The 13667-nt window shown below is 43.0% G+C and overlaps 1 protein-coding gene, 1 long non-coding RNA gene and 1 other non-coding gene across 3 annotated transcripts in view; 2 read left to right on the top strand and 1 right to left on the bottom strand.

Moving 5' to 3' along the window:
* Positions 1 to 13667, top strand: part of LOC140493800 (uncharacterized) — a 29670-nt gene that overhangs the window by 8571 nt on the left and 7432 nt on the right. The window lies entirely within an intron of this gene.
* LOC140493902 (U6 spliceosomal RNA) lies at positions 2115 to 2222 on the top strand. Its single transcript, XR_011963787.1, has one exon. It is a non-coding gene; the product is annotated as a U6 spliceosomal RNA (small nuclear RNA).
* The window catches only part of lrp4 (low density lipoprotein receptor-related protein 4), a 414285-nt gene continuing 403479 nt past the window's right edge, over positions 2862 to 13667 (bottom strand). Inside the window, exon 38 of the mRNA XM_072592685.1 lies at positions 2862 to 2967. Within this exon, the coding sequence (XP_072448786.1) occupies positions 2863 to 2967 (105 nt within the window). The 3' untranslated portion in view covers position 2862. The remainder of the gene's footprint in view (positions 2968 to 13667) is intronic.

Here is a 13667-nt window from a genome sequence, read left to right as displayed (position 1 = left end):
TAGATAAATCCCCTGGGCAGGATGGGATTTATCCGAGAATTCTCTGGAAAGCCTGGGAGGACATTGCCGAGCCTTTGGCTTTGATCTTTGTGTCATCATTATCAAAAGGAATGGTACTAGAAGACTGGAGGATAGCAAATGTTCAAGAAGGGGAGTGGAGACAACTTTGGTAATTCTAGACCAGTGAGCCTTACTTTAGTTGTGGGTAAAGTGTTGGAAAAGATTATAAGAGATAAGATTTATAATCATCACAATAGGAATAAGTTGATTAGGGATAGTCAGCACAGTTTTGTGAAGGTTAGGTCATGCCTCGCAAACCTTATTAAGTTCTTTCAGAAGGTGACCAAACAGGTGGATGAGAATAAAGCCATTGATGTGGTGTATATGGATTTCAGTAATGCATTTGATAAGATTCCCCATGGTAGACTACTGCACAAAATACAGAGGCATGGGATTGAGGGCGATTTAGCGGTCTAGCTGAAAGAAGACAGAGGGTGGTGGTTGATGGGAAATGTTCATCCTGGAGTTCAGTAGATCTGTTTTGGGTCCACTGCTGTTTGTCATTTTTGTAAACGACCTGTATGAGGGCATAGAAGGATAGGTTAGTAAATTTGTGGGCAACATTAAGGTCAGTTCAGTTGTGGATAGTGCTGAAGGATGTTGTAGGTTACAGAGGGACATAGATAAGCTGCAGAGCTGGGCTGAGAGGTAGCAAATGGAGTTTAATGCAGAAAAGTATGAGGTGAATCACTTTGGAAGGAGTAATAGGAATGCAGAGTACTGGGCTAATAGTAAGATGCTTGGTAGTATCGATGAGCAGAGAGATCTCCGTGTTCATGTGCATAGATCCCTCAAAGTTGCCACCCAGTTTGATAGGGCTGTTAACATGTACGGTGTGCATGCTTTTATTAGTAGAGGGATCGAGTTTCGGAACCATGAAGTCATGCTGCAGCTGTACAAAACTCTGGTATGGCTGCAGTTGGAGTATTGTGTGCCGTTCTGGTCACATATGAAGGATGTGGAAGCTTTGGAAAGGGTTCAGAGGAGATTTACTTGGACGTTGCATGGTATGGAGGGAAGGTCTTATGAAGAAAGGTTGAGGGACTTGAGGCTGTTTTTGTTAGAGAGAAGAAGGTTGAGAGGTGACTTAATTGAGACATATAAGATTATTAGAGGGTTAGATCAGGTGGACATTTTTCCTAGAATGGTGATGGCTAGCACTAGGGGACAAAGCTTCAAATTGAGAGGTGATAGAATAGGACAGATGCCAGAGGTAGTTTCTTTACTCAGTAGTAGGAGCGTGGAATGCACTGCCTGCAACTTTACAGGCATTTAAATGGTCATTGGATAGGCATATGGACAAGAATGGAATAGTATAGGTTAGATGGGCTTCAGATTGGTTTCACAGGGAAGTGCAACATCGAGGGACAAAGGGCCTGTACTGCACTGTAATGTTCTATGTTCTATACTACCAGAAGGACGTAGATGTTTTGAAGAAGGTGCAGAGAAGATTTACAGGATGTTTTCTGGTCCGGAGGGTCTTAGTTGTGAGAAGAGTTTGGATAAACCCGGATTGTTTTCACTGGAAAGAAGGATGCTGACTGGCAACTTGATAGAGGTGAGGCATAGATAAGGTGGATAGCCAGAGGATTTTACCCAAGTGAGAAGGTCAAGTACAAGAGGGCGCAGATACAGGGTGAGAGGAGGATGTTTGGGGGAGAATTATAGGGAAATTTTTTTCAGAGTGAGTGCCTGGAATTCACTGCCAGTGGAGGTTATGGAAGTAGACATGTTATCAACATTTAAAGCGTATCTTGATAAACACATGAATGGGAGGCAAACGGAGGGATATAAACTGTGTATGAGCAGTAAGTAGCAGGTCTAAATAAGGAATCAGCGCAGGATTGGTGGCCTGAAGGGCCTGTTCCTGTCCTGTGTTATACTGTAAAAGTGGAGAAGAACTTGGAGTGGAGAGGAAGAGATCCAGGTGTTGTCACCCACCTTGCTATTATGACAGTGACAGGACTTGAAAGGAGGTTTTGAACTAAACTAAAATGCAGAACCTTCAAGGTGATAGGATTTCCTGAGCCGTGGAAAAAGTGGTGTATGGTAAAGTGCTCATTTCGGCACCACATATAGTAAAACTGGAAAAAGACAGGGAAGATTAGCGTGTTCCCCTGTATAATGGTGACAAGTGAGTTTGTAAACTTCCACACAAAAAAAATCAAAGAGTGAAATTTATGGCTTAAAAGATTGGTGTAGTAGGAATATGTTTCAATCCTTAGGGCATTTGTACTGGTGTCCTGGTGAATCAAATAGCTAGGATTATGGAAAGGGCTTCAAACCAATTTGAGGGTGGAGTTTGGGACAAAGGAAATGTAGACTTGCAAATCCAAAGGAGATAGCAGGGCAACTATTTTGACAATCATACCTAGAGTGGATGTAGGTTTGCTTGCTGAGCTGAAAGGTTCATTTCCAGACATTTCGTTACCTTACTAGGTAACATCTTCAGTGGACCTCATGCAAAGCAATGCTGAAAATTCCTGCTTTCTATTTATATGTTTGGGTTTCTTACCTACAGTGGGACAGGAAGGAATAGAGTATACAAGCATTAAATAAACAGTGGCAAGTAGTGATTAAAGGAGAAAACACAAAATAATAAGGTAAAATTAATGGAATATCAATCAGTATTTGGAACAAGACTAAAGGTAAGTCAGAGGTAAATCTTGAGAAAGTTTTAAAAACCAGTAGAAGATGACCAAGAAAACAATAAAGAGGGTGAGAGTAATCTGTTAAGTAACATAAAACAAATAGTAAGAATCTCTACAAGCATGTAAAAAGGAAGAGAGATTTTTACTGACCTTAAAATCTGTAAGCAATGAGATAAAGGAGTTGAGATGTCAAGTTGAGGTTGTACAGGACATTGGTTAGGCCTCTTTTGGAATACTGTGTACGGTTCAAGTCACGCTAATGTAGAAAGAATATTATTAAATTAGAGAGGGTTTAGAAAAGATTTAACAGGATGATGCTGGGAATGGAAGTTTTGAGTTATAAAGATAGGTTGGCAATTTTTTTCACTGGAGTGAAGGAGGTTTGCAGGGTGACCTGATGGAGATTTTAAAAGCATGAGGGGCATAAATAAGGTGAATAGCAAGGATCTTTTTCCTAGGGTGGTAGCATTCAAAACTAGGGGACATATATTTGAGGTGAGAGGAGAAAAATGTAAAAAGGACATGAGGGGTAACGTTTTTACACAGAGAGTACTTTGTGTGTGGAATGAACTGCCAGAGGAAGTAGTGGATGCGGGTACAACCAATGTTATAACATTTTAAAAGACATTTGGGTAAGTACATGAACAGGAAAAGTTTGGAGGAATGTAGGCTAAACTTAGGCAAGTGGGACTTGTTTGGTTTGGGAATAAGGTTGGCATGGACTTTTTGGAATGAGGGGTCTGTTTCCATGCTGTATGACTGACTGTGATTCTATATGTATATTGAAAAGAACATGGATTTACACTTTATATGTTGCTTCTAAGGCTCAGTTTTATGCAGCTGTAGATTTCACAAAGACAAGAATGATTGGATCAAATTATAGGATAAATTGAGTCTCATTGCTTGGAGCCAACAATAATACTGAACCAATCTTTGGCGCAAAGTTTTTTAAAAAAAGAGGGAAAAACCGTGTTATCATATCTTGTTATTTTATATTTCTTCCAAATAGACAATAGTGTTTCAAATAAAAATTCCATTATGTTTTAACAAAAATGTGGATAGCTGTCAACACTCGTTACAGTAATCATAACTTAAAAACATGGCATTTCAGACATTTACACAATTATATCACAGTTGATCCGTTATATCATTGTTGGAATTTGATAATAAGCTGCTTTTTGAAGACAACTGACTTTCTGCATGAGATGTAATAATGTCTGAGCAATCCAAGTGCACTGATCAAATACATTTCCTGTATCTTAAGGGGTCTGGCCTATCTGTTTTCATCTAAACAACTGTGAAGATTTGGAAGAGTTTATATTTGGCTTTATTATTTACTGTTTGAAGTAACACACTACGATGCAAAATCACAGGCAAGCCTGCAGCAGTGGCTCCAAGAATGGTCTCACCAATGTCCTGAATATGGATGTAGGTTTGCTCACTGAGCTGGAAGGTTCATTTACAGACATTTTGTCACCCTACTAGGTAACATCTTCAGTGGGCTTCCAGGTGAATAATTCTTGCTTTCTATTTATGTTTGTGTTTCTTTGGGTTGGTGATGTCATTTCCTGTGGTGATGTCATTTCTGGTTCTTTTTCTTAGGGGGTGATAGATGGGGTCTATAGATGGTGATAGATGCAGACCCCTACATGCAAATGAGGGTAATGGACAAAAATCTGTCTTTGTTGGTTGACACGGGTGCAAGATTTTCTACCATCACTTGTGACATACCTCGGTCAAACATGTCATCCTCCAGCGTCCAGTTACTTTCATTTGTCAGAGCTAAAAAATCCACTCTTGTTAACCCTGAGAAGATTCAACATTAACCCTGGTCCCAAAGAGGTACAGATTTACTGTGGGAGTGATGACAGAAGCTTTTATTTTGTAATAGGTGTAGATCAATCAGGAGTGGATACCATGGGACTAGTGAAGGTAACTTTAGTGGACCCTCCTACGAACCAGCCACAAACCGAAAACACAACAAGCATGGTGATAGAACCAAGTTCAGGAGTTGTGGTAATAGACTACAACAACCTCATGAGAAGGGACATTATTAAATTAGCCACTGGGTACGGGGATAAGAATCTATGGCTGGACTGGATGACAGCGACCGCAACCTCAATGAATATGAGTAAATGCGTCACGTGTTCCTCGGCCAGGCCAACCCTATTTACTACCCCAGCCCCATTGTTCCCTAATATAGACCCAGCAGGATTTCACTGCATGATGGCACTCACCATGCAGGCGGACCCTCCAAATTGTACCACCTTAAGTGCTATTTTCCCACCTGTAAAGAATTCCACGTTACCAGTGGGGTACCGCAGGGATCCGTGCTGGGACCGCAGCTTTTTACAATATATATTAATGATATAGAAGATGGTATTAGTAATAATATTAGCAAATTTGCTGATGATACTAAGCTGAGTGGCAGGATGAAATGTGAGGAGGATGTTAGGAGATTACAGGGTGACCTGGACAGGTTAGGTGAGTGGTCAGATGCATGGCAGATGCAGTTTAACGTGGATAAATGTATGGTTATCCACTTTGGTGGCAAGGACAGGAAGGCAGATTACTACCTAAATAGAATCAATTTAGGTAAAGGGGCAGTACAAAGAGATCTGGGTGTTCTTGTATACCAGTCAATGAAGGTAAGCATGCAGGTACAGCAGGTAGTGAAGAAGCTAATAGCATGCTGGCCTTCATAACAAGAGGGATTGAGTATAGAAGCAAAGAGGTGCTTCTGCAGCTGTACAGGGCCCAGGTGAGACCACACCTGGAGTATTGTGTGCAGTCTGGTCTCCAAATTTGAGGAAAGACATTCTGGTTATTGAGGGAGTGCAGCGTAGGTTCACGAGATCAATTCCCGGAATGGCAGGACTACCTTATGCTGAAAGACTGGAGCGACTGGGCTTGTATAGCCTTGAATTTAGAAGACTGAGAGGGGATCTGATTGAGACATATAAGATTATGAAAGGATTGGACACTCTGGAGGCAGGAAACATGTTTCTGCTGATGGGTGAGTGCCGAACCAGAGGACACAGCTTATAAATACGGGGTAGAACATTTAGGACAGAGATGAGGAGAAACTTCTTCACCCAGAGAGTGGTGGCTGTGTGGAATGCTCTGCCCCAGAGGGCAGTAGAGGCCCAGTCTCTGGATTCATTTAAGAAAGAGTTGGATAGAGCTCTCAAGAATAGTGGAATCAAGGGTTATGGAGATAAGGCAGGAACAGGATACTGATTAAGGATGATCAGCCATGATCATATTGAATGGTGGTGCAGGCTCGAAGGGCAGAATGGCCTACTCCTGCGCCTATTGTCTATTGTTTTTCTCTGCATTTTGTGTCAGTATTGAATTCAAGGCAGCTGTAGCTTAGTCACCAAAGGCCACACAAAATGTGCTGCCTCCGCGTCTCAAGTAGACGCTGCTGTTCTTCCTTCTGCCATTTCCGGCGAGCTGAATAGGAAATAGCTAATCCCCTAGCAAAGGCCTTAGCAGTCTCCCATAGCATGGACAGACTACTAGCCGTGCCTGAGTTGATAGTCAAGAGTTCCTGAAACTCCTTCATAAAGTATTCCACAAATTTGGAATCCTTAAGGAGAAAAGGGTCCAAACGCCAGTGCCGCAAACCTAGCCCTTCACTCTTGGCCTTAACCTCCAAATATACTGCCGCGTGATCAGAGATTACTATATTCCCAATTTTACAACCCATAATTGAATCCAGAAGGGCCGAGGGAGCCAGAAAGAGGTCAATCCTCGTGTGACATTTATGTGGGTTTGATAAAAAGGCGAAGTCCCTGCCGGTAGGGTGAAGACATCTCCAAATATCCACCAGCCCCAACTCCTCGCATAAGTCAACCACCTGCTTGGCCTGCGAAGAAATAGTTGGGGGCCCACAAGGCATCCTGTCCACTGTCAGGTTCAAAAGACAATTAACCACCCCCCCCCCACCCATAATACTGTGCTGTGTTCCAAAAGCACTAAATTGAGAGAAAGCACTTATCAAAAATTTGAGGGGATGCACCAGAGGACAGTAGACATTTAAAATACCATATTCCTCCCCATGTATCAGTGCTTTAAGTATCACAAACCGTCCCTGCTCATCTTTCACCTGCTCTAATAATGTGAATGAAAGGTTTTTCTGGATAAGTACCGCCACTCCCCTACTTTTAGTAGTAAAGGATGAAAAGAATACCCGGTCATAACCCCCCTGTTGTAATTTCAGGTGTTCCCCATCATCAAGATGGGTTTCCTGCAACAAAGCAATATCAACCCTTTCCCTCTTAAGGCTAGAAAGCACTTTTTTCCTTTTAATAGGTGAATGACTTCCCTTAATGTTCCAAGTGCACCATTTAAGAAGACACTTAGCCATATCCCCTTTCAGACACCCTTGAACCCCTCGGAGGGAGAACCCTGCTTACAAAGTGCCGAGCATAAGTAAATAAAGACTCATCGAGTCGAAAAATTATGTATACAAAAACTATTCTATCATAACTATAAACAACTATTACTACCAAAAAACTACAAAGAAAAAAAATAAGGAGATGATCCTTAAATCAAAAGACAAAGTCAGGATGAGCATTCCACCCATCCCTGGCTTCATGTCGCCCCTACTTGTGACTAAAAGAGAAGCAGAACAAACCAAAAAAAGGGAGAGACAACAAAGAACATCCACAAAATTTCCCATCGGAAAATCCAGTTATTAAAAAAAAGGAACAACTTATTCCAAAGTCTTTTCTCCCCTTTCCAGAAAGGAAATTATTAGGGAGAAAGAAAGGAATAAAAAAAAGGAAGGGAGAACATGGGGAAAAATAGAAAAGTGATCAAAAATTAACCATATTCTTCAAGCCAATCTGTCTATTTTAAAGTGTCCACAAAGTTTTTAGCCTTCTCCGCCGAGTCAAATGTACAAACTGTGTCCTAATGGCTGAAACAAAGTACTGTGGGGTACCTTATGGAGTACCGGATGCCCAGGTTCCTCAGCCTCTTTTTAACTTCATCAAAGGACTTCCTCTTTCGGATTACAGCTGCTGAAAAATCCTGGAAAAACATGATTTTTGACCCCTTGTACAGCAGCGCATGTGAATCTTTTCCCAGGGATCTGGAAGCTTCTATGACTTTTTGCTTGTCCTTATATGAGTGAAAATGCACTAGGACCAGGCGGGGACGCTGCACCGGCCCTGACCTGTGCACTGTAACCCAATACGCCCTTTCAAGCTGCAGTCTGTTGGACTCGATGTGAAGGCCCAAAAACTTCGGCAGCCAGTTTTCGAAGAAACTGACTGGCTGCTCACCTTCAGGGAGCCCGACAATTCAGAGCTTTATCCTCTGACCTCGATTTTCAAGGTCATTGATATGGTTTCGCAAGCACCTGCACCTGGATCCAACTGGATAAGGACTCCATTGCAGCTTCCGAGGCCTTAGTTCGACTCTTCACCTCCTCCAGCCTCTCCCCGAGGCCCTGGATCTCCTGCTTGTGCTTCTTCAGCATGGATGAAATAGATTGGACCTGGGCATGAATCTCCCCATGGATCTCCTCACAATCGCAGCCGCAACTTTCAAGGTAAATCTCTTTATCACCGCAGCCAATTCCTGTGAGTCTATCAGGTCCCCGGGGGGGTCGGGAGAGGCTGCTGTTGTTGCAGTCTCTGGTGTTGTAGGTACTGCAGAGGAGTGTCATCTCTGCTGCTGCTTGCTTGTTACTTTTCCCTTTGGCATCCTTCCCACTCCCAAATATTAACAAATACGTGTTCTGTAAGGTTTTAAACTAATAATTCCACCAGATAAGTTGGCCAGGGATGGCAAAAAAAAACAGTATGCCTTGGCTGTTAGGCAGAGCTGTCCACAGTCGTTCTACAGAATCGCCGCCATCTTGCCGAGTCCCATCCAGATGCCTTTTAAATATTGTAATTGTACCAGCCTCCCCTTATGTCCCTAAATCTAGACTCCCCAATCCCTGGGAAAAGAGCCTTGTCTATTTATCCTGTCCATGCCCCTCATTTTATAAGCTTTTGTCTTATAAATGAATGTCTATAAGAAACATATTCTAAAGAGCAATGCAGAAGGAGGCTGTGCTCATGCAGGGGAAAGTATCAACCAGGCGAAAGTGATTGCATCATCTTCTACCATTTCTGCCACCTTTAAATGGACCCCACCACCAGAGATGTATTTTCCTCCCTACCTCTATCCGCTTTCCATAAAGAACGTTCCCTCCGCGACTGCCTCGTCAGGTCCCAGCCCCCCAACAACCCACCGTCCCCACCTGGCACCTTCCCCAGCCACCGCAGGATTTGCAAAACCTGCGCTCACACCTCTCCCCTCACCTCTATCTAAGGCCGCAATGGAGCCTTCCACATCCATCAAAGTTTCACCTGCACATGTCATTTGCTATATCCGTTGCTCCCAATGCATTCTCCTCTACTTTGGGGAGACACGACACCTACTCGCAGAGCACTTCAGAGAACATTTCCGGGACACATGCACCAACCAACCCCACTGCCATGTGGTGAAACACTTCAACTCCCCCACTCACTCTGCCAAGGCCATGCAGGTTCTGGGCCTCCTCCATCGCCACTCCCTTACTACCCGATGCCTGGAGGAAGAATGCCTCATCTTTCGCTTTGGGACTCTCCAACTCCATGACATTGATATGGATTTCACCACATATCCGCTCCACCCTTCTCTCCGATCTATCACCATTACCCCCACCTCCATCCACCTATAGCACTCACAGCTAATTTCCGCCCAGCCCCACCCCCTCCCATTTATCTCTCCACCCCCGAGGCTCCCAGCCTCATTACTTATGAAGGGCTCCTCGGATACTGCCTGATCTGCTGTGCTTTTCTAGCACTATGCTCTGTGCTAATCCCGAGCCTATCATAGATTTGTTCTACCTCCTGAATAAGACATACAACCTACAATCATTAATATGGTATTGCCTGCTGCGGTTAGGTCGGGAGTTCAAGACTTTGGCCCAATGATGATAAAGAAATGACAATACACTAGAAATGCAGTATGTGATGACATTGGGAAAAGGACATATGGGGAGCTAGTTGTGTCTCCATGCACCTACTCATAGACTGGGAATGTCTGTCTCATGGGATTGCAGCTCACACCATGGTCATCCCAGCAGGACATCTGTTTACTTCTGCTGGTACTTCAATGTGAAATGCATGGTTTGGGAGGAGCTATTGAAGAAACCTCAGCAAATTGATGCAATGCATCTTTCAGACATTATATACTGCAAGCACAATATGCTGGTGATAGTGGGAGTGAATGTTTAAGATGATAGAGTGCCAATTAAGTAGGCAGTTTGTCCTGTATGTGTTAAGTTCTTCAGTGTTCTTAGAGCTGCATTTAACTAGACAAATGGCAAGTATTCTATTTCACTGTAACCTATGCCTTATAGATGGTCAAAAGAATTTGGAGAATCAGGAGAAGAGACACTCCTGAAGAACACCCAATTTCTGACCTGCTGTTGGAGACTGTATCATTGACGGAGTTGGTCTGGTTATGTTTTTTCAATGGTAACTCACAATATCGATGATGCTGGAATCAGTGACGGCAACATTATTGAAAATCAAGGGGAAAGTGTTCGCCAACTCTCTTACTGGTAATGGTTATTGGCTGGCAATTGTGTGGTGCAAATGTTACTTACCACTTATGACCAGAGCCCAAGTTTCCAAATATTGCTCATATGACTCCTTTATTATCTGAATAGCTGGGAATAGAACTGAACGTTATAATCATGAGTAATTATCCCCGATTCTGAACTTACGTTGTATGCAGGTCATTGATTAAATAGTTGAAAATGTTTGGATTCTGAGGGACCCCTGCAGTGATTACCTAGACAGTTGACGAGGGGGAGTCTGTGGTTGTAGTTTATTTGGACTTTCAGAAGATTTTTGACAAAGTCTGACAAACAAAATTCACATGTTAAAGTAAAGCACATGGAATTGGGAGTAATGTATTGAGATGGATGGAAAACTGGCTGGCAAACAGGAAACAAAGAGTAGGAATATACAGGTCTTTTTTCAAGCAGCAGGCAGTAAGTAGTGGGGTACTGCTGGGATCAGTGTGAGGACACCAGCTTTTCACAATAGTAATAACTACTTAGATGATGGAAATAAATGCAATATCTCCAAATTTTCAGATGACACAAAGCTGGGGAGGGTGAGCTGTGAGGAAAATGCAATGATGGTTAAGTATGATTTGGACAAGTTGAATGAGTTGGCAAATTCATGACAGACGCAATATAATGTGGATAAATGTGAGATTATCCACTTTGAGAATGAAAGCAGGACGTCAGATTCTTATCTGAATGGCTAGAAATTGAGAAGGGACTGTGCAACGAGACCTGGGTGTCCTGCTACACCAGCCACTGAAGATAAGCAGGCAGGTGTAGCAGGCAGTAAAGAAAGCAAATGGTCTGTTGACCTTCATAGTAAGGAATCCAAAAACAGGAGCAGAGATGGATTGCTGCAATTATACAGGACTTTGGTTGGACCACACTTGGAATATTGTGTGCAGCTTTGGTCTCCTTTTCTGAGGACGGATGTTCTGGCTATGGAGACAGTGCAACAAAGGTTTATCGGACTGATTCCTTGCATGACAGGACTCATGCAAACTGAAACTGAATCAATTAGCACTCTGTTTACTGGAGTTTAGAAGAATAAGAGGGGATCTCATTGAAACCTATAAATTTCTAACAGGACCAAACAGAGTAGACGATGGAAGGAAGTTCCTGATGGCATGGGAATCCAAACCACAGGGGTGGCAGTCTAAAGATACAGGATAAACCATTTAGGACTGAGATTAGGAGAAATTTCTTTACCTAAAGAGAGATGATCCTTTCACTACCACAGAAAGCTATCAAGGCCAGAACATTGTAAGAAGATGTTAAGAAGGCGTTGGATATAGCACTTGGGGCTAACAGGGTCAAAGACTACGGCATGGTGGCACAGTGGTTAGCACTGCTGCCTCACAGCGCCTGAGCCCGGGTTCAATTCCTGCCTCAGGCGACTGACTGTGTGGAGTTTGCACGTTCTCCCCGTGTCTGTGTGGGTTTCCTCCGGGTGCTCTGGTTTCCTCCCACAGTCCAAAGATGTGCAGGTCAGGTGAATTGGCCATGCTAAATTGCCCGTAGTGTTAGGTAAGGGGTAAATGTAGGGGTATGGGGTGGGTTGCGCTTCGGTGGGTCGGTGTGGACTTGTTGGGCCGAAGGGCCTGTTTCCACACTGTAATGTAATGTAATCTAATCTAAAATCAGGAGCAGGTTATTGAGTTGGATGATCAGTCTTGAGCACAATAAATCGGGACCCAAATGGCCTCCGCCTCCTCTTATTTTCTATGCTTCTAGGTTCCATAATTCAGTGAAGACTGATCAGGTAATTGGTCACACTGGATTTGTTCTTCTTTTCTTTTACAGAGCAGACTGTGCAACTTTCCATATTGTTGGATAGGTGCTAGTTTTTACCTGTACTGGAACTACTAGATTTCACTAGGTTGTGAAAGACAGGATTTTACCTGGAATATGGTCTATGTGTGCTTAGCTGTGCTCAGTAGATTTGGCCATTGCTTGAAATTACATTCTGTGAATCAAATTGGCTGTGGACTAGCATTTGTGATACCTTAGAGCTCAGGAGGAGGCTGAAATTAATCATTCACTCAGCACTTCTGGCTAAAGATGATTGTCAATGCTTTGTCTTTTGCACTTATCCTGGACTATACCATCATTGAAGGTAATCATGGAGGCACCTCCCCCTATCCATTGTCTATAGTACGATGGTTTCGTTGTTCTGCACACATGTAGTCAAAATCATACAACACAAACGAAGCCCTCAGCCCATTGAGACTAAATGTACACGAGTTGCATTTTCCAACACTTGGCCTGTTGCTTTGAATATTATGTCATTTCATTGTAATTTTTTTTAAAGGTTGTGAGGTTTCCCATCTCAACCACCCTCCCAGGCAGCACATTCCAAAAATATTTTTCTCAAACCTTATCTAATCTTCCTGCCTTTCATCTTAAAACTACGCCCCCTTATTCGTGACCCTTCAAATAAGGGGAACAGTTGTTTCCTATTCACCTTGTCCATGCCTCACATACTTCTGTACGACTCAATCAGGACCCAATGGAGTCATCTCTGCTCTAAAGAAATCAACTTATAGAACCATAAGACATAGGAGTGGAAGTAAGGCCATTCAGCCCATCAAGTCCACTCCACCATTTAATCATGGCTGATGGGCATTTCAATTCCGCTTACTCACACTCTCTCTATAGCCCTTAATTCCTGGTGAGATCAATAATTTATCAATGTCTGTCGGCCTCCACTTCCCTCCGTGGCAATGAATTCCACAGGCCCACCACTCTATGGCTGAAGAAATGTCTCCTCATTACTGTTCTAAATTGACCCCCTCTGATTTTAAGGCTATGCCCACGGATCCTAGTCTCCCCACCTACCTGAAACAACTTCCCAGCATCCACCCTTTCTAAGCCATGCATTATCTTGTAAGCTTCTATTAGATCTCCCCTCAACCATCTAAACTCTAATGAATACAATCCCAGGATCTTCAGCCATTCATCGTATGTTAGGCCTACCATTCCAGGGATCATCTACGTGAATCTCTGCTGGACACGCTTCAGTGCCATTATGTCCTTCCTGAGGTGTGGGGCTCAAAACTGGACATAGTATTCTACTAGAATAACGAGAGCTTTACAAATTCTCAGAAGCACACCGCTGCTTTTATATTCCAACCCTCTTGCTTTCTTAATCACGGGTTCAACCTGCAGGTTAACCTTTAGAGAATCCTGGACTAGCACTCCCAGAACCCTTTGTACTTTGGCTTTATGAATTTTCTCACCGTTTAGAAAATAGTCCATGCCTATATTCTTTTTTTGCTAAGTGCAAGACCTCGCACTTGCTCACATTGAATTTCATCAGCCATTTCCTGGAC

The sequence above is a fragment of the Chiloscyllium punctatum genome, chromosome 22 (assembly GCF_047496795.1).
Source record: "Chiloscyllium punctatum isolate Juve2018m chromosome 22, sChiPun1.3, whole genome shotgun sequence".
Taxonomy (NCBI): domain Eukaryota; kingdom Metazoa; phylum Chordata; class Chondrichthyes; order Orectolobiformes; family Hemiscylliidae; genus Chiloscyllium; species Chiloscyllium punctatum.
Note: the sequence above shows the minus strand (reverse complement) of the source record. Positions and strands in the feature narration are given on the sequence as shown.